General features: G+C 45.8%; 1 protein-coding gene across 2 annotated transcripts; it reads right to left on the reverse strand.

The window, feature by feature from the left end:
* Nucleotides 1-4,011: 4,011 nt before the first annotated feature.
* On the reverse strand, nucleotides 4,012-25,045 carry PLAT (plasminogen activator, tissue type). Of its 2 annotated transcripts, XM_039522457.1 has the most exons (14): nucleotides 24,912-25,045; nucleotides 17,204-17,294; nucleotides 16,158-16,197; nucleotides 15,585-15,716; nucleotides 12,886-12,999; nucleotides 12,305-12,479; nucleotides 10,869-10,960; nucleotides 10,422-10,593; nucleotides 9,966-10,051; nucleotides 9,379-9,574; nucleotides 8,206-8,342; nucleotides 7,990-8,130; nucleotides 6,067-6,212; nucleotides 4,012-5,194 (listed from the first exon to the last, which is right to left on the reverse strand). In XM_039522457.1, the coding sequence occupies exons 2-14, from the start codon at nucleotides 17,264-17,266 to the stop codon at nucleotides 5,036-5,038; spliced, it is 1,653 nt and encodes a 550-aa protein (XP_039378391.1). In that variant the 5' UTR covers nucleotides 17,267-17,294; nucleotides 24,912-25,045; the 3' UTR covers nucleotides 4,012-5,035. The 2 variants fall into 2 exon arrangements, with proteins under 2 accessions (XP_039378391.1, XP_039378392.1); XM_039522458.1 differs by lacking the exon at nucleotides 15,585-15,716.
* Nucleotides 25,046-26,767: the final 1,722 nt, after the last annotated feature.

Consider the following 26,767-nt stretch of genomic DNA (forward strand, 5'->3'; position numbering starts at 1 on the left):
CTATCTGGATATAATTTGAAATTATCTCAACCTCTTCAACATTTAAATGGTAGGTTGTGCTATAAACCAAAGGTCTGGTGCAGGGGAAGCCTGTGTGCCATCACATCAGATGACAATTGAAGGAAATGTTAACTTAAAAGATACTTTCTGACCAATAAAACAGGCTTCTTACAAGCTACTGCTGTTGTGGATCAGGACTCAGCTTTGATGTCTGGGAAGGAATGTTTGTCTTCCTTACCGTTAGCAGATTTTGTTACAGAGATCTATAAACTTGCACCCCCGCATCCAAGGAAAGAAAACTTCACTCCAGAGCCCTGCTAATCCTCTTGGGAACAGAACACTTCTCTTTTTTTGTAGTAAGTCTGTTAAAGTATCTCTCTTTGATAAACTCTGCTGTTTTGTTTCAATTAAATCTCTAAAATCTTCCATATTTTCACCACTGCAGGCTGAGAACCTTGCTAAAAATGCACTGGAACCTGACCAGGACTTTGCAAACAACCCTGGTGCTCAAGCCTGCTCTGCTGCTGAGTCAGCAACCTCTGCACTGAGGCATTGTCTCTACAGTCTCTGGTTTCCATTACCCAGTCTGAGAGAGGCTGCTGTCTTGTCACTTTTCATCTTCAAACTAGGAGGCCAAATAGCTCTGGTTAATTAAATTTAAAATGATTCCTGTTTGAACATGCCCGGGCAGCCCCAGTGGGATGCAGCCAAATTCCTCCTTTTGTTTGCCCTGAAACTATTATTTTTCAAATAATAATACTGTATTACTTGATGATCCAGAGTAAGCCTCTCTGTGAGGAGAGGAAAGTTGTGTGTATCTTAGGAATTTGGATGCATAAAGATCTAAAATCAAAATCTGTGACTCAGGCACATGTGTTCAGCACAGGCTTAATGGCTACTGGGTGCTATTATACCTTCTCAGTAGTAACTCTTACTAAACTGTGCCAGCAAATTTCATTGAGAACTCCTTGACCCAGGGAAAAGTCAAACAACCCTGTTTCTGGAAAAGGAGCTGCCCTAAACAGTTCTGGCATTAAGCACAGGTACAACAAAGGCCACTCACAAATATTGCCTCTATATAAATTAATGGTACACTCACACCTTGAATACTGTGTGCAGATGTGGTCGCTCCATCTCAAAAAAGATATATTGGAATTGGAAAAGGTTCAGAAAAGGGCAACAAAAATGATTAGGGATATAGAACGGCTTCTGTATGAGGAGAGATTAATAAGACTGGGACTTTTCAGCTTGGAAAGAGGCGACTAAGGGGGGATATGATAGAGGTCTATAAAATCATGAGCGGTATAGAACAAGTAAATAAGGAAGTGTTATTCACTCCTCATAATACAAGAATAAGGGGCCACCAAATTAAATTAATAGGTAGCAGGTTTAAAACAAACACAAGAAAGTATTTTTTTCACGCAATGCACTGTCAGCCTCTGGAACTCCTTGCCAGAGGGTGTTGTGAAGGTCAGTCCTATAACGGGGTTCAAAAGGGAGCTAGATAGATTCATGGAAGATAGGTCCATCAACGGCTATTAGCCAGGATGGGCACCAATGGCGTCCCTAGCCTCTGTTTGACAGAAGCTGGGATTGGGTGACAGGGCATGGATCACTTGATGATAACCTGTCTGTTCATTCCCTGTGGGGCACCTGCCATTGGCCACTGTCAGAGGACAGGATATTGGGCTTGATGGACCTTTGGTCTGACCCAGTATGTCCGTTCTTATGTTCACTCTATACTGAATCCTATTTCTCGTCCCTATGCATCCTGCAGTCAGTGGGACTGGGAGCCCATCCAGGTGAAACATGACTAGAAACACCCAGACATTACTGTAGAGGGCTTGCCACACCAGTGAGTACTGAGTAGCAGGACACAATACTAGTGAGAGGCAAATGCCATATGTGTATATAGCTCTTGACAGTGATAAGAAAAGTCTGTGCCCTGAAGGGCTTATGAGCCAAGAGCTTGACCCTGCCAGCGTTGCTTGTGCTGAGTGGTGTTTTACTCTGAGAGCAATCCCATTGATTTCTGTGGAATTGCTTGAGGAGTGTGATACTAATCAATGTGAGTAAGGGTAGCAGAACCGAGTAGTACAATAAGAAAAGCTGTAGACAAATTATGTATGTGCAAGAGGTAAGTGTGACACATAATGCATTGTGGATGGTTTAGATTACAGGTTTCTGTGTTGTAATGGCTTAAATGTCAGAGTGACATTTGGGAGTGAAAGAGGAGGGGTAAAAAATTTGAATTTTTAGGAGGGTCTTCAGTGACAATCTTGAGTATATAGGGCAGGGAGGCTATTCCAGGCATCAAGGGTGACATACAAAAGGCTTACATTTTTTTCCTGCTGACAGCTCCATCATTACTTATTTGACCTTTTTCTTGTCTAAGTGTTCAGCTGTCTGTCAGAAGGAAAGCAAATGGAAGAGTAGCTGGTGTATTATCAGCTACTCCTCAAAATGCAGGAGTGGAAGGAATCTTGATAGGTCATCTAGTCTAGTCCCCTGTACTGAGGCAAGGTTAAGCATTATCTAGGCCATCCCTGACAGGTGTTTGTCTAACCTGTTCTTAAAAACCTCCAGTGATGGAGATTATACAACCTCTTTAGGAAAAACTTTCTGACTGTAGGATAATTAAGCACTGGAAGAAATTACCTAATGTCTAACCTGAATCTCCCTTGCTGCAACTTAAACCCATTAGTCAAGTGTATCCCTTGTCCTGTGTTTATTCATACATTTTGGACTCTAGCACTGCTATGAAGCAGTTGAGCTGAGCAACCCATGTATTTTGCTTTGCTGCTCATACCAGAGCCAATCTCAAACAGTTCAAGTTACCAAAGCAAATGGGGCCAGGACAGAGCTTATATTCATTGCATTGTTAGCTCATAGTATAACTTGCATTTTGTCCCTAATGCCCTAAGCTCTAGCTCAAACTAAATGGTACTTTAAACTCAAGCTAGCTGGCCCATCTGGTGGGATAGGATGAAGCTTGAGTGCTGCTGGAGCTAGTAATGAAGTACAGATGCATTATAATGAATCATAGAATATCAGATTTGGAAGGGACCTCAGGAGGTCATTTAGTCCAACCCCCTGCTCAAAGCAGGACCAATCCCCAGACAGATTTTTGCCCCAAATCCCTAAATGGCCCCCTCAAGGATTGAACTCACAACCCTGGGTTTAGCAACTCATCAGTTTTGTACTAACTCAAACCAGCTGCTGCAATGAAAATAAACCCTTAATCTCATGAGGAATCTCTCTCAGATTGGCAGCCATATCAAAGTCATAGAGAAATGGGTCTAGAAGGGCTCTCATCCTATTGGGATCCAGGCAGTGGGTGGGCAGAGCCTGCCCACTGCTAAAGGATCTCCCCTCAGCCTAAGGGGGGAGGATCCACAGGACCTGGAAGCCAATTGATTCCGGGGGAATAGAAGGGCTCTCATGATATAGGTTTACTTAATCCTGCCTCTGAGATTAAGTAAACCTTATACCATCCCTGACAGGTGTTGGTGTAACCTGTTCTTAAACCTCCAAAGAGGGGGATTCCACAACCTCTTTGGTAACCTGTTCTAGTGCTTAACTATCCTTATAGTAAGAGTTTTTCCTAATATCTAATCTACAGCTCCCTTGCTACAAACAAGCCAATTCCTTCTTGTCTGACCCCTTTGTGAACAATCAATTACCATCTTCTTTACATATTTGATAAACCCAGTTCTTTCAACCTTTCTTCACAGGTCATGTTTATTAAAACTCTTAGCATTTTTATTGGCTCTCCTCTGGACTCTAATCAGCACTGAGGCCACAGCTGGAGTACTGGGCATCACATGTTGGGCATCACATGTTAACAAAGATGTGAAATTAGAGTGGTACAATTACTTCCTGTGCCTTACATATTGCACTCCTGTTAATACATCCCAGAATGATGTTTGCCCTTTTTTGCAATGTAAATCAGTCTTTATTACCTCCAAAGTCATTATTAATATAAAGTCTGTCAATGAAAACAAACCTAAATTCAGAAGGCCAATATAGTTTAATATTCTTAGAGATAAGCCTAGGCTTGCCAGAAAGTCAGTATAGTGGTAGGAATTATACTGTCATACAAAAAAAACAAAACCGACAAATACAGGAAAGTTTAAATATCTGCATAGTATAAAAATAATCTTTAAAAATGCTGCAGGAGATAAGTGTCACATTAGAAGATTGTTCTGAGCAAGTGGATGCCTGAGCAATATGTTTGTGCCTACGAGTGAACTGAGATCAGGCAAAGTGCTCACTTATTCTAGGAATCCCACTGCATGGAACCAGGGTAGTGGTAGAACATGCTCTTATCCTATGCTTTTCAGTGTATGTTCACCTTCATCAGTGTATGCTTCACCTGAGATCACCAAACTTGGTTTCTCTCTTTGCATCCTAAACTATGATCTTCTTTCACTGTGTCTGCCCCCTCTCGATTTTCAAGGGCACCTTGGGGAGGTGAGGCTAGTGCCAAATAATCTCAGTATTTTTATTTTAAGAAAATATGGAGGTGGGAGTGGATTTAAGCAGCAGCCCATACCCTGAGATGGAAATGGGACATGGTCCAAGCTCTACAGTGCAGTTACAGTCATGTTTCTCTATACATACTTTGGAGTATATTGCAAGTGTCATAACCTTTTCCTCTAAAAGAGAGAGAGAGAGAAGATGGCTTCCAGAGTTTAGACTTGTGCCCTTTTTGCCTTCTATACACTCTCACTACTGCTGTGGGATGCATAGACTCTGCTGTCAGTCCTTGTGGGGGTAGAACTTACTTTTTATTGTGCCTATATGACCTGGTGCGCAAACAGAAAACCCATGACTTCTAATACTCTCTAAAGAGAGAGAAAGTACCTAAAAAAGTGTATGCCCCTCCCTCCACTCTGCTGCACACCTGCACCCTACAGGTGAGTGATCATAAGGCATCTGTGTAAACAGCAGCTCCTGTCAGCATCCTTCGTACCTCCTGTAAGGAAGGGATGGGAGCATGACTGCAAGGCCTTGAGTGGTTCATTTTCCTCCTTCAGGGTTTCATGTTGTCCTGAATCCAGTCAAGGTAACGAGTCACATTTGTATAGATGCCTGGTGTGTCTTTCCGTCCACAGCCTATTCCCCAGCTGATGATCCCAATCAGATGCATACGATTATCCTTCATACAGACCAGAGGCCCTCCGGAGTCACCCTACAAGGAGAAAGCAGGTTAGTAAGAGGTTCATTTGCTTTCTTGACTTGCTGACTGGATGCTAAGCCTTCCCATATTAGATTCCCCATAGATACTTCCTCTGCACTGCCAAGCTTAGGCTTTGTATAAGGCCTGATCTTCAAAGGTGCCATGTTTCAAGTACAGTCGGTGAAAGCCCCTCTGAAAAATTACGATCTGTGTTTAGTAGGATAGCATCCTACACCCCTTCTGCTATACCAAGGAAAAAGTGAGATCCTAAAACACTTCCCAGCATCATCCCTTTAAAAATCAGAGTCAAACTCACATGAGGAATCTTTAAAGTACAATAATCCTAGAAGAATCTTGGTCAGGTTCCCCTCTCCCCAAACTGTAAACTGGTGACACTGTATACTGCTGTGGTATGTAGAGAACATACTCATTAGGAAATTACGGATGCTGATATGTGGGGCTTTGCTTCAGGAACTTTAACTATTTGTGCCCCCCAATTCTGATGCTACTCTCCCCTTTGCCTGTTAGTCCATTCCCATTTCTGTTGGGCAGACCCCCCTGATGAGCACCTCATGTTCTGTTTCTGTAAAGGAAAGTTACAGGAAACCCTGCACCAGGTGGGGTTTCCTGCCCAGCTATTGGTAACATTTCCTGCAGTTTGGGTTTTCAATGCCCATTGTCCTAAGTTTATTTTGGTTAAATGTGGCCTCTTTTCCTAGCTGCTGCGAAGCTTGCAGCATCAGCAAAGGCCAGTCTTGCTCCAGAGCCCACCCTAGGCTGATGCAGGGCTGCATTTGCTCTGATTTATTGGAGCATAGTGCTTTGTTAGCAACTATTTTCTGAAGGAAGCTAGAGGGAACAGGTAGGGACAGAGATAGGTTTACCTTGCAGGCATCATCCAGTTGCCGGGTGTCCCCTGCACACAGCATGTTTTCAGTGACTGTCTTGTTCAGGTGCTGAGATGTGCAGCGACTAGCTGGAAACAGTCTGACATGACCTTCCTTCAGCCGTTCTGAGTAGAAAGGAGAAACTGCAAGAGAAATGGATGTATTTGGTTGGAGGGGGGAAGCAGAAGTTCCTTGTAAATGGATAGGTGAAGGGATAGGAAGGGGACTCGGGAGGTACTGAGACTTAGTGAGGTGGAGCGGGGCAACAGCTGGTTTCTGGCTGGAAGGAGGATCCTGGGGGTTCACATATCTGCTCCCAGGCCCATTCCAATCCCTCCAGATCCCACTCCCTGTCAGCTGCTCCAGTCCCTGTGGGTCCTGCTGTCACCACCCCACACACATGAGTTTATGCAGGGGCAGAGCCCACACAGTTTCTATTTCTGGAGCACTACCCCACCTGTCCCCAGATACCTCTGGGGTTTTGCAAGTCTCCTTCCCTCTCCCCATTCCAGAACTATCATCAGGGAGAGCAAAGTTTCTAAGGTAGGTACAGAAAAATCTCAACTCTTATCTACTTGAGTCACTTTTAAAATCCATCGGTTTTGTTTTGGCACTGGGAAACTGCTTCGGACCTAGGTGGGACAAGATATGGCTTCTCTCAGCTGGCTGTAGTGTCCTAAATTGCATCGACTAAAAGCCTTCCATTTCAGCCAAAGCTTTTGTTTGGTAAAATGGTTTGTTAATTATGTAAAGTTAGGGAGTGGGGATGGGGCGAAAGAGGTTGGGGAGCGTATTGTGAGCTCTCTGAAAGAGGTTATGGGTTTAGGGGATTTCCATTGCTTTAATGGAAACCAGATGTCCTATCTGTGTACATGCAGACTTGAGCCTATGTAACTCTGTAACTAGATAGGAATGCATTATGGCTCTACTGAACTCAGAAGGGACAAAGCTTTTGTTTTGGGAGGTTAATATCTTGGCCATTTTAAGCTTTATTGGGCTGAAACTTGGGTGAATAGTTATCTGTCAAGTGATTTTTCAGAAACATAAAACTTGATTTCAAATGAGGTTTCACCAAAGGATGCTTTTCAAGGATTAGCTTCCTTTAACACTTTGTCACTTAACCATCTGTTTGTCTTAAAAGTATGCTGATATACACTTGGAGACATAACTACAGCAGCAGGGAGAGGCCCCAGTCAGAATCTGGGCTCCACTATGCTGGATCCTGCATAAACAGTCAGCCCTTACTTTGAAGGACATGCAATTTATTAAGAGAAAAGATGCAAGAGTAGGGATAACAGGCAATAGGAAGGAGCCTGGGGAGAGAGGAAGAAGATGGCCGTAAGAAGACTTATTTTCATCAGACAGCTATTTGCATATCTAGATAGATAAACACTTAAAGCCAACTAGAAATAATCTAGGTGTGGTTTAGTTGGCTTCAAAACATCTGTTCTTCTTGCTATTTCTCTTGTTCCTGTTCTCTTACTCCGCATCATACAGATAGCGTGCCTTACTAGAATATAGTGGTGCTATCTGCAACTGTGCAATAATCCTTGACAGGAGAATTATTTCCGGCTGAATGAGAGTGAGAGAATCTTTCTACATATTAATTGAGGAGAAGATGAAATGCAGAGGTAAGGCTGCCACGTTCCACCTATCTCATTTGTTGTGCTGGAGTCTTGCACCTCCCAAGATATTTCCAACTGTCTGTAGGTTTCAGACAAGGGATGGTTGTAGCCCACGTGAGCAGAGCTCACTAGGGTGCAACGGGTATAAGTCCGGGCAGAACTGAGGTGTACAGTCACTGTAATGCTAACTCCAGTAGTAGTGATTCCAGGGACCACTTAGTTCTTTTTAAATATGAAGGTGAGGGACAGGAGCCCTGTGGAAGAATCCCTTTCTTAGGGTACATCATCTCCTTACATTCCTCATGCTTGCCGTAGCCAGAGATCTCACATTCCGTCCATTCAGGCAGCCGAAGTCCTGGCTCTGGGAGGCAGACAGTGCGGACAGCGTCCGTTTCAATAGCACACTCTTCTGACTCAGACTTCAGCTGTAACAGAACTGAAAAGAAAATGTATAAGAACAGGCTTTGGCTGGTGGTGCTGTTTCTGAACGCGTGGCTAGGAAAGTTCTTACCAATATCGTTGTCATAAGTTTCTGGGTCAAATTTGCTATGCAGGATGTATTTCTCCACTTGGAATTGCTGCTCGTTCTCCTCAGGGATCATTCGATAGGTCCTACCCAGTACAATCTTTAGACGGTCGACACTAAACCTGGACATGAAAGAGTTTTGAGCGTCTCCCAGCTTCAACTCCAGAGACCCATCCTTTGAAGGTGTCAGCTGCCCAGCAGGAGCTCATGTAGAATTGTTACTCCTTACATACCCAGTCAGTCTGGATTTATATTCAGGGCATCCTCATCTCCCTCATAGCACCGACTATTGCATACAGTGGAAAAGCTCATCTGCTCTCCCCTTCTCTCCCCCCACCCTGTCATGTCTCATGCTGCTCCAGGTTCTATTCTCATTGCCCTGTATAACAGATTTATTCTTAGTCTCCTTGAGGTATCTTATGTCCCACAGCTTGTTTGCCTCTCAATCTCCTTTTTTGATGCTGGCCATGTTCACCTTGATCATCTCTTTAATGTAGGACTTCTGATAACTCCAGATGCTTCCTTTTGTATTGTCTCTCAGAAAAAAAAAAAAGCTAGTCTTTTCTTAAACTCAGTAACTAGAGTAGCGTGCAGGGTTCCAGATGGGGTCTCGATGGAGCCATGCACAGTGGGATAGGGGTCTCCATGACTGTAGTTAATTTTCCGTAGAAATCAGTCACTGCAACATCTCTCCCATTCCTAAGCAGATGCAGGGTTAACTCACAGAGAATGACCTTGTCAGTCAGTTGCGAAGGTTAAACCCCACTATTCCTACACTATAGTTCTTAAGTACAGTAGGCCTACCCAGAGACCATAGCCTCACCTTCCTTCACTGTGCTACTGCTGCAGGAGAGTGCCTTCCTAACTGCAGCAGTGAGGGAGGTGATGAGGGAACCTTTGTATCTATTTCAGCTGTCCTACATCTCCAAGGGTGGTGGCGGGGAGGAGGATCTTATTCCATAGCTGGGAAAGTAATGTAGAGAGTAAGAGGTTCCGAAGGGCACAGTTACTCGGACTCCCTCTGCATGCAGCAGCTGCCACCGTGGCTCAGTGTCTCAGTAGTCAGGGCACTGGGATCTCTTTCTCTCACTACTGCAATAGGGGGACCCAGTATCGCTAGTCCCTGTGTCAGAGGTGCTAACTGGATTCTTCTCTCACCTCTCCTGGAAACAATGGGCAGCTGACAGGACCCAGCAGGAGTTGATCAGGATTCCTCCACACAGGAAATGCTCCCCAGTCACTCGCCGATACCTGGCAAAAATGGCAGCCTGCCACGGGTGGGAGGTGATGTCTGCATAGAGGCCGCCTTTAATTCGGAACTGGGCCACTTTGTGCTGCCGTAGGCCACACGTGGCTGTGGATGACAAACACAGAAATAGGCTGTGGCCCTTATTCTGCTCTCCCCTCTCTCATGTGCTAAAAAGCCTCCATGTGCTTAGCATCTGCTGAAGCAGCACTGAACACAATGCTCTTGATGACCTGGTTTCTCTTACCCCCTGGAAACCTGGCACATGGGCAGGAAAGAGAGCAAGGAAGCCCTGCCTGTGCCCCCCATTCTGCTGCCTTCCTTGCAAGTCTGGAAGAGACACCTGTGTGGAGCCACAGACTCCCCTGCTGCTCTGCCACAGCTGTAATCCAGCTCCTATTTACTGAAAGGAGCTTGTGTGTGACAGTGGCAAGAAGCAGAGCAGTGGGGATTCAAAGGAAGAGAAGACGGGGAGAGCAAGTGTGGGGATGTCTCTTACAGCAGACAGGCACGTCGCAGTATTCCCACTTTGTCTGGCCCGCCTCCAGCACGTGGCACCATGGCCTGGAGTCATTGTCAGGGTTTCTGGAACACAAAAAGTGGGCAGATGTTTCAGCTGCTCACACTCCCATTGGACCTGTAAAGAGCCTGGTGGGGGAGGGGACAATGGAGAAAAGCATTGTTTTCCAAAAACTGTATCCTTCGAGTGTAACTTAGGGACAAGGCCACCTTGTGAGCTTTCACTGGAGGATACCAGAGCTGTGCCTAGTAGTATCTGCAGAAAACTGCATCCATGGAGTGACATCACATAATCACTCTATGGCCAGGCTGCATATTCCCTGCAGTACTGTGTATCCCTTACGTCCTAATTCACGTGACAGGTCAGAGCTGCACCTTTGGGTGAATGGGGCAAGGGAGGTTCCTTTTAAAAATTGTGAATTAACTCCCTACCTACCGGCAGAAATTGTGGCTCCCGAGACCCAGCTGTTGGGCATTGACCCGCCAAGCTGTGTAGAATTTGTTGGCAATGATTTTGGAGTCCCATCTCAGACAGGTGGCACCGGAGCTGGTAGTGCTGTGGCTGCCCCGGTACTCTATGCCCTTCCCAGAAAAACAGTCCTTCTCTCCTGCAACAAGAAATCTGCAGATTAACTGATTAGTACCAGCTGCTAACTGTTCTCAGCATCACCACCTCAGCTGTTTATATAGTGCATCAGCTAATAATCACCACTACATCAGTAAGACTGCTGAAATCTGTGCTTTTTCAGCCAGAAAGGTTAGATGCTTAAATGTAGTTTAAAGTGCTCAATTCTGCAGCCTATGGAAATGTCTGTGGGCCCAGGGAACCCTTAAAAAAAAATCTAGTCTCCACAGCAGGTATCCCCTCTGCCCCTGCACATACCTTTAAAGCAAGCAGGTGTGCTGCAGTATTCCCAGGTATACTGCCCCCCTTTGTAGACATGGCACCAGGGTTTGGAGTCCTCATCTGGGTTCCTGAGAGAGATGGTAACATAGTGTATACAACTCCATACCAATGCACAGTCCAGCCCTTGCAGTCTGAGTAACTTGAGGAATGTTGATTGTTACATGGAAGGCAGGACTGTTGTTTGTAGCTTGCATGTGTGCAATGCTGAAGCAGAGAGCACTAGGGATTGGGTTATTTAAGGAGGGTTTGGAGAGGCAGGTTGCGGCTAGGTAGACTGGCTCAGGAATGGGGTTTCAGGTACAGAGGCAAGGGTGCGAGAAAGGAACGAAGGGGGTGATTAGATATGCAGCTTGAAGCAGAGTGAAATCCCCTGTGGGAGAGCCAGAATGTAGGGCCCAGGAAGGAAGTAGCTTCCTGGCCCCTTTCCACATACAGTCCCCACTTTGTCATGGTACTGTTACAGGGAAACCCTGTCATGGGCAACCTCAGCAGATCAGGTGTGACCTTCCTTAGTTTCCCTTTCATCTGCTCATGCAAAGAATGATTGTCTTTTTCAGTACCAAATTCAAACTCTTTTATTCACATGAAGTGCCACAGTCCACAGACCCCTTATGCTAAGCACAGTTCCTTCCAAAACCCTAAAGCAAAACAAGGTTACAGCAGCTCTTCAGTCACATGCCAAGGTCACCATGCCCAGGTCACCCACCCAAGAACCATTAGCCACTCTGTTCCAGTTCATTGTGAGCCTGCTTCGGGGCCCCTCTCCAAGCCACCACCCTGAGAGTTCCAAGACCCACTTCTGTCCCATCAGAGTTCTCCAGTAGCCCCCAAGTCAGGTCACCCATGAGAGGGCCTCCCCACAGTGTTATACTTCCTCACACTTCATCACCAGTGAGTCCTACCCCTGCTCCTGTGGACCAGCCGCAGCCTCTTGCTTCTGAGCCCAACTTACACTGACTAAGCTGGTTCTTCTCATTCCTAGGGGTTTCTTCACAAAACTTCCTGCAACTTGGCAGGGTTCCCAAGCAATAGTTAGTCCTCCCAACAGCTTACCTCAGCACTTATTGCTGGCAACTCACAATTACTGCTCTGCTTCATCTCTTCTCCTCAGGCAACTCTCTGCTGCTCCATCTGTCTCCCTTCTATTCTCAGGCAACTCTCACCTGCCCCTTTATAGGCCTAGATGCCTTTTCTTAAACCCAGTTGGGAGGCAGCTAACCAGTCAGGTGCACTGGACCCTGCTTTCTCTTAAAGGGGCCAGTCACCCTGTGACAGGTCCCTTACACTGCATACAGTCTTCCTGCACCCCATGCTATACATAGCACTGTGATCCTCCCCGCTGCACATACACACAGCACCACACATTGTATACCCCATCACTACAATGGCAGTTCCTTTCCCCTGCCTCTCACCTGCAGTAGTTGTGATTGCCAAGTCCCAGTTGAACAGCATCTGCTCTCCGCCCATTGTACTTTTTCTGAGCCAAGGCACTGATATTCCAGTTTAAGCACTCGCTCCCACTCTCCGTCACACTCCATGTCCCCCTGTATGTTACTCCCAAGTCTTTGTAACATGTGACTTCGGTATCTAAGCAACAGGGAAGCAAAATGGTAGCTTCAAACTGGTCCCACATGGACTCTGCTTCCCTCCCGTGAGCTTCTGAGAGCTGTTCCCTTATGGAGGGACCCTAGGTACTACAGTCACTAGCCCAGCATAAATGCCTCAACAATCCAGACCCCACATGTAGCAGAGGGTCTTTAGCCCTGAGGCTAGAAAGTATTTATCTATGGTCAGGCCACAGCACAGGTATCCTTCCCCCAGATGCAGCCTAAGATCTCCTGTAATATTAGCTCTGAAATAAATAGAGACAGCATAGCTCAGGGCCTGTTACACTGCAGCAACCCCTGGGTAGCTCTTCCCACAGCTCTGGGTAGCCAAACCCTTCCCCATTCCCCCAGCCATATGTAGCTGTACTTACTGCACATGCACTCACCTATCTCACAGTGCTTCCCAGAGAAGCCTCGACGGCACTGGCAGATGAAGTGCAGAGGGGAGTATAATGCCTGCTTGCACTGACCCCCATTGTAGCATTTCTTGTCAGCACATCCTGTCAAACACAAGCCAGGAAACCTCATTAGATTTCACATCCTCAGGCAGCCATGAATATCTCCCCATCTGAGAAACTGGTATGGCCCAAAAATTAAATGAATACTTTGCTTTAGTTTTAAATAAGGATGATAATATGGAACATGTGAATAAATGCAGTACACCTGTTGGAAATGAGTGTCTAGAAATGAAAATTACCACATCTGAGGTGGAAGGAAAACTTAAAGATGTTAATGTGCTCAAATGGGGGGGGGGGCAGGTAATTTCCATTCCAAATATGGAAAGAACTGGCACATGAGACTGCTAGTTGAGTAGCAAGGATTTTGAATAAATCTTTCTCTTTGGGGCTAATACCATATAATGGAGAATACTTAACATCATGCCTATATTTAAGAAAGGTGCGGGGAGGGGGAAGTGATTGGGTAATTACAGACCTGTTAGTCTGATCTCAGTAGTATGCAAGGCTTTAGAATAAATTGTGAAGGAAAGAATAATTAAATGCATGGATGTAATGGTAAAGGCGATGTAATGCAACACGGGTTTACCAAAGATAGGTTGTGCCAGACTAACCTGATTTCCTTCTTTGAGAAAATAACTGATTTTTTAAATAAGGGAAGTGCGGTAAATTTAATATACCTGGACTTCAGTAAATCATTTGACATGGTACCGTATGGGAAACTGTTAGTTAAATCAGGGAAGATGGGGATCAGTACAAGCATTGTAAGGTGGATAAGGAACTGGCTAAAGGGGAGAAGGCAGTGGGTTGTGCTGAAAGGTGAGTTATCGGACTGGAGGAAGTTACCAGATGAGTTCCTCAGGGATTGGTCTTGAGACTAATCTTATTCAATATTTTTATTAATGACCTTGGCACAAAACTTGGGCATGTGCTAATGAAATTTGCTGCTGATATAGAGTTGGGAGGCATCTTGAGGAGGACTGGAATATTATACAGGAAGATCTGAATGATCTCGAAGACTGGAGTGACAGAAATAGAATGAAATTCAACCGTACAAAGTACAAGGGTCTAATAAGAAGATTTTCAGCTACAAGTTGGGAGCTCATCATTTGGAAGTGACAGATGAGGAGTGAGACCTGGTTTTGGGGATCCCTCACAGGATGACTATGATCTACCAGTGTGGTGCAGCTGTGAAAAAGGCAAATTCAATCCTAGGATGTATCAGACAAGTCATTTCCAGTAGAGATAGAGAAGATCTATTGCCATTGTACAAGGTATCCTTGTAAGACCTCATTTGGAATACTGGGTACAATGCTGGTCACCCATGATGCAGAGAAGAGCTACTAGGATGATCAGGGGAACAGAGGGCCTGTCTTAGGAAAGGAGATGCGAAGGACTTGGCTTGCTTAGTCTAGCAAAAAGAAGGCTGAGAGGGGCTCGGATTACTCTGTATAAAAACATCAAAAAGGGGGTAATTACCAGGGAGGATGAAGAGCTATTTAAACTAAAGGACAATGTGGGGGCACAAACAAATGGATATAAACTGGCCATGAACAAATTTGGGCTGGAAAAAAGACTGTTCCCAGTAGGAGTTATCGGGGCAAACAACTTAGTTTTAACTGAGGGTTGGACAAATTTATGAGTGATGGTATGATGGAGTCGCTTGTGATGGTAGGGGCAAGACTCAGCAGTCTGAGCGTTCATTTCCAGTTTGTCTTACGTTCCTAAAAGCTCATGCCTCTGAGTTTCAGCTGGCAACTGGCAGGTGTCAGAAAGGGACTCCCCCCCACCATGTTGTGGGGTTTTTTTTGTTGTTTTTTTTAAATTCCCTTCCTCTGAAGCATCAGGCCTGGCCACAGCTAGAAAAGGGACATTGGGCAGAGTGATTCAGGGCTCTGAGGTGGCACCTCTGTATCTGGTGCTTGACTGGCTGGTTCCTGCGCACATGATCTGGGTATCACTGACCCCATATGTGGGGCTGGGAAGGAATTTTCCCAAGTCAGTTTGGCAGAAAGCTTGGGTTTTTTCGCTTTCCTCTGTGGGCCCAGGTCACTTGCCAGGATTATTTGGGTGTATCTCACTTAATCATTTCTCTGCCACTGCAGGGGCCTGAGACATTGGTGAATTTTTATCCCTCCTATTCTCTCCCTGTGGCACACAGTAGTGTATTCTCTTGTGGGCTGTATAATTTTTGCTCTAACTGCGGGTGCTGGGTGGTGTTGCTAGGAGGTCAGACTAGATGATCTGTTGATCCCTTTTGGCCATAAACTATGATCTGTGACCCCTCCTGTCGGCCTCCTTACTGCCTCTTTCTCTCTGGCATGTTGCCAGACATACCTTGTTTCCTGCCGCTGGTCAGCTTGTACTCACCTCCACCCCTTTCCTCCATCTTCCCCACTCACCGTGGCACATGCTTTGGCTTTTATCTCCACTTACCCCTCTGGCCCAGCCTACACTCTTACTCCTGCTTCAATGAGTAGGCACATCCTAGTGCATCCATGAAAACCCCAGATTATATGTGCTCAATCATCATTCCCTCCAGAGCAGAGTTCCCCCTTCTGTCTAACAGGGCTGAATGCTGGAAATGCAGACGCTCTCCTTTCCCTTCCCAGCTCCTGCTTTATACTCACTTCTGACAGGCACGCTGTGGCAACGACTCCAACCGTTCTCACACACACAATATTCTACTCTGCCTCCTGCGAATCGTAGCCAGGTCTCTCTCTGCTGGTAAATCTGTCTGGATGAACGGTCAGTGCAAGTGGCTGCAAATGGAGACAGGAAACCCTCCTTAGGAAAAGGCAAATGGGGCTGTCTGACCATAGAGGCTCTGCTCCACTCCCTTCCCTGGACAGCAGAATGGTCCCCTCTGTTAACAGAGCTCTCTTCCCTTCCCAGGCCAGAGCTGCTTTGTCCCTCTCCCTGCTGTGCTGTTGGATGTAGAATTCTGTGCTCAACCAGCTTCTTTTTGTGCGTGTAGGAGAGGGGAATGATCTTCCTTGTCTTTTGAATTGTATAAGAGATTACAGCATGCTGGGTATGTTCTCCATATCTTCCATGGCCAAATTTCTGTCAGTACAGCCTATGAGAATGGGCATAGTTGGAGCATGAGCCTGGCCCTGGTTTCACTTCCTCAGCACCAGCCTGCTTTGCCTTGGGCACATCTGCTTAGCCCAAGTGAAATGGGTTTCCTCTCTCCTCCTTACCTTGAGATCTGGCTCCCCGTTTGAGGCGCACAAGGAACTCCTGCAAGCAGAGAAAGAGGAAGCCTGAGTGGCTGCTGTCTTAGAGATTCATTTACCAAGTGCTCTCAAAATCTGGACTCCTTTCCCAGGCCCTGCAAACCTGGAGAGCTCTGAGACACGCTCCCACCCTCCCCAATGTGGCATTCCTGGTATTGGGGGGGAGTGCCTTAGACACACCTATAATAGTCCAGGATAGCAGGGACCAAGCACAAATTGGCTCATGTTCCTGGGGTTGCGCATTAAGGATCCTTCCAGTTGCACACAATTTACATGTGCTAACCACCATGCACTATTTCTGTGTAAATGCCAGACATGAGAATTTAGGCAACAGCCCTTCCCCAGGCCCAGAGGTAGAGGGAAAATCAAGTGGAGCCATTCAGGTATATGAAATAGAAATACTTTCACAAAGAACATCTCTTTAATCTGTTCCCAAGTAACACAAAGCAGCACAAATGACTGGAGGGCGGAGTGGCTTGCTAATGAGGAAAGATTAAGAACTAAGAAAGTTAGAATTCGTCTGGATCTACGGTTTTGAGGCCACACAATGTCTGAGGCTAGGGGATATGGGAACCTTCTGCATAAATTCAAAGGGTCAAGTGTAATTGAGGATGATAGGATGGTGTAAGTAAGACTGATGTGGGGAAATCAAGCAAAGGCTGACCATGATGGAGCCTTTTCTAACAGTCAGGGGTATCTGGCTGTGGACAGTCACCCAAATAGAGCGACGGAAGGTGCATTGCTTGATACAATTAAAAACTGCCCTGGATAATTCACTACAGGGAATGATCGCAGCCTGGACCCGGGGCTGAACTTTGGGACCCTCTTACGGCTTTTCTGTCTCTGACTTCTATAACTGTGTAACTCTGCCCCTTCTCCTGACCAGCAGAGACCAATAGAGGCTCCGGCAAGAAGAGATGAGAGTGCTGCCAGGCCAGGGCTAGGGTGCCAAGGGGTGCCAGGACCCTCCAGGGATCTCCCAGAGTGGCACTGGCATGTTGACCTCTTACTTGGCACTGCAGAGTGGTGATTGCTGCCATCAGCAGGTAGAGACACAGGAGTTTCCCTTCCATCCTCTGTGTTTTCTTCAAATCTCAGAGTCTAAAACAACAAACAGAAAAGGTGAGCAAGGAGCCTCCAGTGTGAGCAGAGGCTGATATTGTCAAAGCAAACAAGGGCTTTTACCCACACAGCTCCCAGTGATTTCCAAAGGGAAGGAGGCTTGCAGGGAGTGGCTAAATCCCTGAGTTGGCTTTGCAATTTGAGAGCCTGGGAGCCTTGGTGTAACTTGGAAGGGCTCCTGACAGTCTGGAACCAGACCCACCTCCCACTGCTTAAAGTGGCAAGGGGCGGGGGAGGGAGGGGTTGCAGACCTAGGAGTGGGGAAAATAATAAAATAAAAGTTGAGCTGCGTCATTGAAGGCTGCACTTCATTGTTACCAAAGTTGCTGCTCCCAGGTTATGATAGACCCCCTGCTTTTTTCAGACCACTTTAAAGCACTGCCACCTCCCATAGGTAAATGGCAGAAACCACGTTCCTAGGCTCTGGCACTAAGCAGTGCCTATCTGGCACTACTTGGGATGACATTGGCAAGAGACAAGACCAGTTCACTTCTCCGCAGGCTGTGGGATTCCAAGGGTGCTGAGTGGCAGCCGAGAACTCTAGACTCGCACAAAAGAAATGGTGACTCCCATATTTGTCTAATAAAACAGACTACAGTGTCTCAAGAGAAGCCAAAACAAGGTGTCTGAAAGAGTAGGAGTGTCTAGGTTGGGGTGTCAGCTCTCGGGGGCCCAAGAGACACCTGTGCTGAGCAAGAACTTCCTGGTTCCAGTCTAGATCACAAGTCTGTGTGAGAGGGTTTGCAGATGGAATTAGTAATTTTTTTGCATAGAATCAGAACCCTGACGACTCCCATCCTTACCCCCCTACACACACATGCTGTCAAAGGATAATGCTGCCTGCTGATGGATTGGTTAGCACTGGGTGAGGGAAAAGGCTGAAGGGCCAATGGGGTGTCTGACAGGGGTGTGGACAGCACTAATCAATTTAAAGCACTAGATCTGTTTTTCAGTATTTTAACCTCCACGCCCTGTATGGTCTGGACTTTATTTCCACTATCATCCTGCCCCTCTTGCAGGCAGTTGAAAGTAGGTTAGTTGGCTGGGATGCTAGCTTGTGGTCTGGCACTCCATCTCACTTATTCAAGCATGCATTTTTTTCCTTGACTCACTTCCCTGTAGTCACAACAGTTTCTCATTTCTCATTCTCTTTAATCTACCTCAGCAGCTGTCACTTCAGACAAAGCTCTATTCCAGCCCTTATGAGAAATCTTTACATCTTCTGTCCCCCACAACAGTAACCTTGGGGAACAATATGTTCCTGCACAGTTTATTAGCTCATCTGACGTTATTGAGAGGAAGAATGGACTTAGATCTCTGCCTGCATCCATCTCTTCCAATGAATACATTACTTTCCTTCTCTCCTTCCCCTGTCCTCTTTCTTACCTGGCTGCTTGGAGCTGCCCTGATCACTACTGATTACAGTGGGACAATCCAGGCTCTGAGGAGTTCAGTAGTCTTGTGTGTTCCCTGCCCCTTTACCGAGCAGCATTTTCAGCCTCCTTTGGTGATGGACTTAATGGCAGCAACATGAGCTCTGATCTCTATAGCTCAGCTCTGCAGTGGCGCCTCTGCCATCTCATTCTCTCCACTCCAGTATCCCCTCCCCCAGTCTGTTCACAAACAAAGGCAAGAGACAGGCAGTTTTCTTCACTATAGCAGTAGAGAATTACTTTGTGGTTTGGGGAAGTTGTTAGAGAGGAGAGAGCCTCATTGAGTACCTGGCGAAAAGCTTTTATCATACAACTTCAGTCCTGAGCAGATTAAAGCATTTTTATATATAAAATTCTCCAGTCCAGACTGCCCCTGTATGGAGCCAGGCATAGTTCTAATCCTAGCACAAGTAGAACACCCTGGAATAAGGGGCATAGGCATTGAGGGGCTCTTTGAGGAGGTGTGTTCCCCACAGGGGCAGTGCAGCTTTGCTCTGGTCTCATAGCACTACTTTAATCTCTGTGACCATTCCCTGCAAAGGCTTCCTTTTTCTTCAGTTAGCTCAGTGACCTCGTAGCAATAATAAAAGATTAGGGAAAGGAGGGTATATAAGCAATCTTCTGCAAATCCTGACCTTGAGAGCATGAGTTTAACAACGACAGGGGGAAGTTCATCATCTTTTTCAGAAATGTTACTGAATTCAAGAACTTGTAATAAACCTGACTGTCTAACTAGGAGTCACACTGGGATAATAAAGGGGCTCTATACTAATGTTAAGGGCATGTGGTACAGCAGAGGTTAGGTTACTGAGGAAGGTAGATTAGAATTAGTATACAGTTCATAGGGACTCCACTCTGGGAGCAAAATAGCACTAAAGGGCACTCCAACACTTTGTTTTTCCACATTTCTGAGCCACAGATGTTAAGGTCCTTCTGAGCCTGCATAACACAGGCCAGCAAATTTCACCAAGTGTTTCCTGGATCAAGCCTATAATTAAGTATCGGATATCTGGTTCCAGGTATCATATTTGCCTGGGTTAGATGGTAAATTCCTAGGTAGAGGGACAGTCAGTAAAGTGCCATATACTTGCACAGCTCCCTTCAAGTAAGTCATTCTCACCTAAAATCATACTGGAGACTTTTTTTTTCCAATTGAACAAGGTAGGATACACTGCCAGAGTGGGGAGACTTCTCATGAGATTGCTAGTGATGGCCCTCTGTACCCAGCATGTGCGATTTCAGAACCCCCAGTGTTACTGGTGCTGCAGGCAGAAACTGATTTTTTTTTTTTTGGTCCAACTGTCATGTAAGTAGATTCTCTTTACATTGTGACAAGAGCATCATAAAATTAAGGGATTTTGCTTCTGTCTTCCTCCAAGAGTGTACTGACTGCTGTAGATAGCAGGAAATAGGAGTAGCAGCAAGACAATTTTGTTTCCGTATCTTTTATCAGTTTCTAAATTCTAGGATTATTCTGCAGTCACAAACATTTCTGCCATATCATTCATCTGCTCTCTCTCCTTTTCTCATTTTTCTGTCTCCTCTGTTTACATCAGGCGTCCTTGAGTGAGCAGAAAGCTGGCCCAAGTATTTGAAAGAACTGATATTTCGTAAATCTGGTGTTCAGTCTCTGCTATTTAAATAAAGCCAGTAAGGGCAGCTGGAAAATGTCTAGCAGAATGCAAAGATGACAGATTAGTCAGTCATCAGGTCAGGAACAAAAGCAGAGAGAGAAAATAAAAAGAAGTCTTATTTTAAGAAATAGGGTTTGACTGACGCAAAAGCGAAAGACGCAAGTGAACTATTCCAGGCCCTGAATAAGAGGGAGCAGTGGTAACAGCAGAATGTAGGCTGCCATGTCTCATGATAGGTCTGTAAAAAGTGGGGGATTCAGGAGGGCATGTGAGAGGGTTACAGGCACTTTAAAAAAATCTCCAGATGTCAAATCTGGAGAAACAGTTTTGAGGATGCACATATATTTCCACATTTCAGTGGTAAAGTCCCTGATGTTCACAGAATCTCCCAAGAAAGACTCTCAGGGCCCTGGCTTTACAAAATGCCTTTTACAAATGAGTCCCTGCTGTATAGCAGGCCTTTTTTTAAAGTGCAGAAACATTTTCCAAACAGGCAATGATTCTCAGGAATATGGACATGAATCTGACATAAGCCTCTGAAGTCCCCAGGAGTGCTGTAGCAAACTAGCATCTTCGTCTTTGTTACCCTAAAGTCACAAGACTGTTGATCAAATCTAGTGCCAATTTATTACGCAGAAGTCCTCAGGCTGCTGCCTGAAATCAGAGCTATGCTATGACTTCTTTGAATTCTTGCAGATGCTGCAGTATAACCATAACTTGATGTAAATTAGCACCATAGGACCAATGTCACTCTTGCCAGCCAGAGGGAGGCTGCAATTCCTCCTCTTAAAGCAGCACATGAGAATGGAGGTTCTTAAACCTGATTAAGGGAAGTGAGACTTTATTCATCTGACAGGAAGAATCTCTGACCTAATCCTCCAGCAAGTATCTGTCTGTGGAAGTGTCTGAGCCATTTCTTCTGAGAAAATTTAGGATTCCCTGGAAATAAGCCAGTTGTGGCAAAGTCCGAATTTCCTGCAGTAGAACAAAGTATTGGCGCTAACCTGGGTAGTCACCTAGCAGGAGTCCGGCTATGTGGAATCAGGTGGAACCGGAGCTTGGATAGGAAAAAGAAGGAATCAGAGATGTTTTTATATCCAGAAAGGTTTTGTATTAAAATCTTGGAGACTGGTATGAGAGGAGAATCTTCCATTTAAAAAGCACCAGAGCTACTTAAAGGAAGAATTAAATATAAAACAAATTCTGTCCCAATTACACTTAGCTTGTTAGTCTACTGTACACTCTAGCAGTGCTGACCTGCAGCTCATATCCTTTAATTTTCTTTGTACCAGATAGTGCTTCCTGTATCTCATGGATGTCATCTGATTTGTTTGTTCCAATAACCCTTGCTATTCCTTCCAGCCAGCACCTCTCCAATACACAGAAATGAGTGCATAATCCCCTACAGGGGCGGCTCTAGACCCCAGCGCGCCAAGCAGGCGCTTGGGGCGGCCGTTTCCCGGGGGGGCGGCATTTGGCTCCGGTGGAGCTCCCGCCGGCATGCCTGCGGCAGGTCCACCGGAGCCCGGGACGAGCGGACCTGCCGCAGGCAAGACTGCGGCGGGTCCCCTCTTCCTGCGGCTCCGGTTGAGCTCCCGCAGGCGTGACTGCGGCAGGTCCGCTCATCCCGGGCTCCGGTGGACCTGCCGCAGGCACGTCGGCAGGAGCTCAACCGGAGCCGCGGGAAGAGGGGACCCGCCGCGGGACCGGGGAAGGGCGGCGCAGCGCTCCGCGCTGCTTGGGGCAGCGTGATCTCTAGAGCCGCCCCTGATCCCCTATCTGTAGCTGTAGGGCAGTTCTGATGTCCAGTGTGCTTGGAAGGCTGGTAACTGATGTTTGCCCGATGTATGTTGTTAGTCTTATCCCTGGCCTCGGCTGTGCCTTACCCAGTCAGAGTGTTCTGAATGATTAGTCCTATCTAGGAAAGCACATGGATTTCCGAAAATATGAGAATGTTTACATGGATAGAAGCAGAGACCTTTTAGCAATAATCTTTTTTTGCCTAGCTGCCTCTGGCCTAGTTATGCCTGTTGCTTTGATCCTTAATGCTTCGGCCCCTGTGACCAGCAAATAGATTCCAAGGCCAGAAGGGGCCATTGTGGTCATCTATCTAGTCTCACCTCCTTATATAAAGCAGGCTATAATTCCTAGAGAAAATCTTTTAGAAAAACAACCACTTGTGATTTAAAAATTGCCGGTGATGGAGAATCCACCATGACCCTTGGTAAATTAATCCAGTGATAAGATAGAAAGGGCTGGATTTACTGTGCTGACAGTTTCATTCTGTATAAAATACATTAAAGGTAATCCAGGTCATACTTTACTTTAATTGATGCTGTCACTTTAAATTTACTCTCTGGCTAGATTCTTATGGAACTCTAAACGGATTAGAATCTGCTTGATTTGTGCAGACCTGGGGCATTTAGGTAAATGGAGAAATGTGTTGTTTTGAATTAACTAGTTTCTTGTCTGAAGTTAAGAGAAACAAAGAGGAGGGAGGGGAAAATAGGATGGGGGGAGATGAAAGAGGAGATTTGGCTACGATAGGGTGTTTTTAAAATGTTTTGGATTGAGGTTTTAAAGGAATGTATTAAGTGGTGTGAAGCCCAGAAAGGGTGTGCACTCCAGGATCTCCAGGACCTGCTGTGCTCAGTCTGCACAAACACCTAAGGAGACCGACCCTTTCCCAAAGCATTTACAGTCTGACTAGAGCAAACACCCCCAGGCTGCCTTTTGTAGAGATCAATTAGGAGTCAGTGCAGAGGTTAATGGGCTGCACTTTTAGGGATGCCTACACTGCATCTGGAAGCAAGCCTCCCAGCCTGGATCCACAGACTTGTGGTAACAGGTTCATGCTGGCATTCTAAAAATAGCTTTGATGTTGCAGCTCAGGCTCTCAAGCTACCCTCTTCTCCCCACCACCAGGCTTCAGATTCCAAGCTCCAACCTGAGCTGTAGTGTCTACACAGCTATTTTTAATGGGCTAGCATGAATCTGTGGATCCAGACTGGGCGGCTTGCTCTCTCCCAGATACAGTGTAGTGCAGACATGCCCTTAGTGCAGCACCATCCCAAGAACAAAACTCTGCATAACACCAAGTGAGCTGGGTAGCATGTAACTAGTCTATCTGCCTCATGATGCTTTGCCACCCCCCCAGAACCACATACCTGGATCCTGGTGCACCTGCCTGATGATGTCATGATAACCTTGTGCTAAACAAAGCCGGGGAGCAGTTCTGGAGTTATTGCACCTAATGCACATGTTGTGTTAGTAGCACAAAACTCATTACCACTCTGGAATCAATACAGCGAAAGGATTCTGCATTCTACAGATATAGCTACATCTCTCCAGATGCCTCAGAAACAAGAATACTTTGAACGTCACATGTTCAGCGTTAATGATTAAGCATCACAACTCCCCTCAGTAATAGGTAAATAAATGTTACTCCCAATTTAAAGGTGGGGAAAGCAAGATCCATGGAGGTGAAGTGACTCACCCAAGGTCACATCGACAGTCTGAGGCAGAATAGAGATTAAAAGTCAGGAGTCCTGACTCCCAGTTCCATGCTCTTCTCATTAGAACCCATTGCCTTGACTCTGGATTTGGAATCAGTAGCTGTTTGCCATTTGTGCTGATACTTCTCTAAGCTGATTTAGCTGATCAGAGGGGCATAAAGTCCGGGCCTCACTGCCCCTCCTGTCTGCAGGGAGAAAGAGCCTTAGTGCCTTTCTCCCCTTTACTGCCTGCTGAGAGGAGTTGTAGTGCCCCAATCCTGTACTGAGCATTGTGGTGCCTAGTTTCTTATTATTTCTTCCTGTCTGCCACCTCCATAGCCAGGGCATTTATATTTATATCCTATCCCTTCAGTGTCTCTGAAATACACCATTCCCTTGACACCTGTGAAGTCTGATTTACCTTGGGAATTGTTCTGAAGATTTGCTGTAGCTCTGGTTGTGTTTGGGAAGAGGAAGAAGCCTATAGAGCCCACGGAGGCCCCTCTGTCATCCCTGCTTAGACAGGAATCCTGAAGAAAAATGTGCAGTCTGACCTCAGCCCCTCTCATAAATAGGGCAAATGATAATGTCACAGCTGGCATTTTGTCTTTTGTTGCTTTTGGAAGATTTGTTAATCTGTTCTATTTATTTATATTATTATTGTCTTCTTTATTTACACTATTCTTTTCTTTTTCTCTGTGCAGGGGGCTCCTACCCAAGTGCAGTTCAGTGCCAGAGGCTGTCAGTCCTTTAGCTGGTCCACTTTTCCCTGACTTGGGGGGGTAGCAAGGCTTTCCTGAGAGAACTGGAAAGCACCATCTATCCCCAGCTTCATAATTCTCCCCAGAGGCTGAAAAGAAACAGCTAAGTTAAATTCCACATTCTGAAGCACTGTACATCATGCTAATTAATTAAGAAGTAATAATTAATATCAGAAGTGTGACCTTATTTACCCCTGCTCTACTCTTAGTGTTGCAATAAGTCATAGGGGGAAAGGGAAAGACTCTGCAAAGACAGGTGCAGATTAACACATACCTTCACTTCTCTTCTGTATTCTGCTGATGGTTTCCTTTCAGTGCAGCCTGGATGTGCTTTGAATATGTCTAAGCTCTGATCTCTCTAAATAGCTCCAGTGTCCTTCTTAAAATGCCAGTCAAGGGGGTGGAGACTTTACAGGAGGGTGGGTGGGACTTTTTCACCCAGAGGAAAAGATACACAGTGGTAGGCTGTGGTGATGAGGTCAGGATGGGCTGGGTTAGTTTTTTCCAAAGATGAGGGGGAGGAAGTGCCTGATGAAGTCAGCAGAACGCATCCTGGCTCTCATCCAATCAGTATTATTCATGGTCCTGATCAGAAAGCAGTTAGTGACTCCACGGCGTCTCTTTTTGGTACATTCCCTTTTCTCTTGACTCCTTTTGAGAGCCAGGAACAGATCAGATCAGTGCCATTTACAAAGAGAACCTTCATCATGGTTCCAGGAATGAGGGGGAGAAAATTACCCACACAATGCCCCAAGATATACAAAAGTTCATTATTTCCTTTGGGCATCAGCTTAACTGGTGCTGTACAAACTATAGAGAAAGACCATGTCCCTCCTCCAGGGAGTTTTCCACGCTAAACAAGCAGATGATGCAGTTCAGGCACGTAATGCACCAGGCGTCCGTCTCTGAATGGTGCCTATTTGGTGTCTCTTTTTCAAGTTATGTGATCTGTGAGTGGAACAAAACCTGTCCTGGCAGCTGTAGAGAGCACAGAGCAGTGTATGGGGGAGAGGACAGGGCAAGAAAGGGTGTGAGGGAGATAACTGGAAGAAGAGGGAGAGTAGACGAGGGCCTCAACAGAATTCCTGAGTCCAAACACAGCAAGATATTGGACAAATTGAATCTAGGTTTGAATTTTGCAGGCTGAGGCCCTGTGCTGGGATAATATGCTCCTAGCACCGGAGATAAGAGTCTCCATGCACCCAGTCTACCTCTTCACTAGTGGATGCTACACTCTCTAAATAGCCACTTTTCTCTAAAGGTTAGGCCGTTGCTCCTTGGGGCAGGGACTGTCTCTTACATGTTTGTGCAGGGCCACCCACATTGATGATGCTCTTAAAATAGAGGCTACCTGATTTTAACAGCAGCAGAGGTTTGAATTCTTATTGCCCAGTTTCCTTGTTAACCACTAGGATCTTTTTACACCCTGTATCTTTAACACAGAGATTCCTTAGCTTTTCTCTTTGCTCTCAGGAGATTCTTGCTGCCTCATCTGAGATCCTGGATATTCCTCAGCCTTTTAGTGTAGCCCCATATGACTGTCTATCACCAGGTCACATTATTAACACTCAGAAATTAAATTGTCTGGGGAGCTCATTAGGGCTCTTGGGAAAATAGACATTGGGTGGGAGGCTCAAGGCTGGAGAGCGTTTCGGGGGGAACTGGGAATAGCAATTTAAGGACCAACAAATTAAATTATTTTTCATTATTTGAGTCCATCTAAGACTATGACTCTGATCCTTAGAACCAACAATCTAAAACCAGTAATAACCAATTAAAGCCCTTCAGAAATTCCCATAGGGACAAAGCTGATTGATCCCATTGGAGGAGGGATTGGGTGGAAGGACGAAACATGACCTCGAACCTTTCTGTCCCTAACTTCTGATTCCCTGAGGCAGATTGGATTGGGTTCAGATCATAAAGATGGAGCATTTGGCTGAAATAGCTGGAAGCAGCATGAACTACAGGCTCCTTTCCAGGAAAAGGCCACAATAGGCAACACTGCTAAAAAGGAAGGAATTGACACTTGGTTGGTTTGGTGTCAGTGATGGGTGTGGAGGGGAAAGACTGGAGAGTTTGTAATGCTTTATGAAACCCCTGATGGATTTTTTAGAGCAGGAATGGTTGCCC

This window comes from Mauremys reevesii, linkage group 2 (assembly GCF_016161935.1).
Source record: "Mauremys reevesii isolate NIE-2019 linkage group 2, ASM1616193v1, whole genome shotgun sequence".
NCBI lineage: Eukaryota > Metazoa > Chordata > Testudines > Geoemydidae > Mauremys > Mauremys reevesii.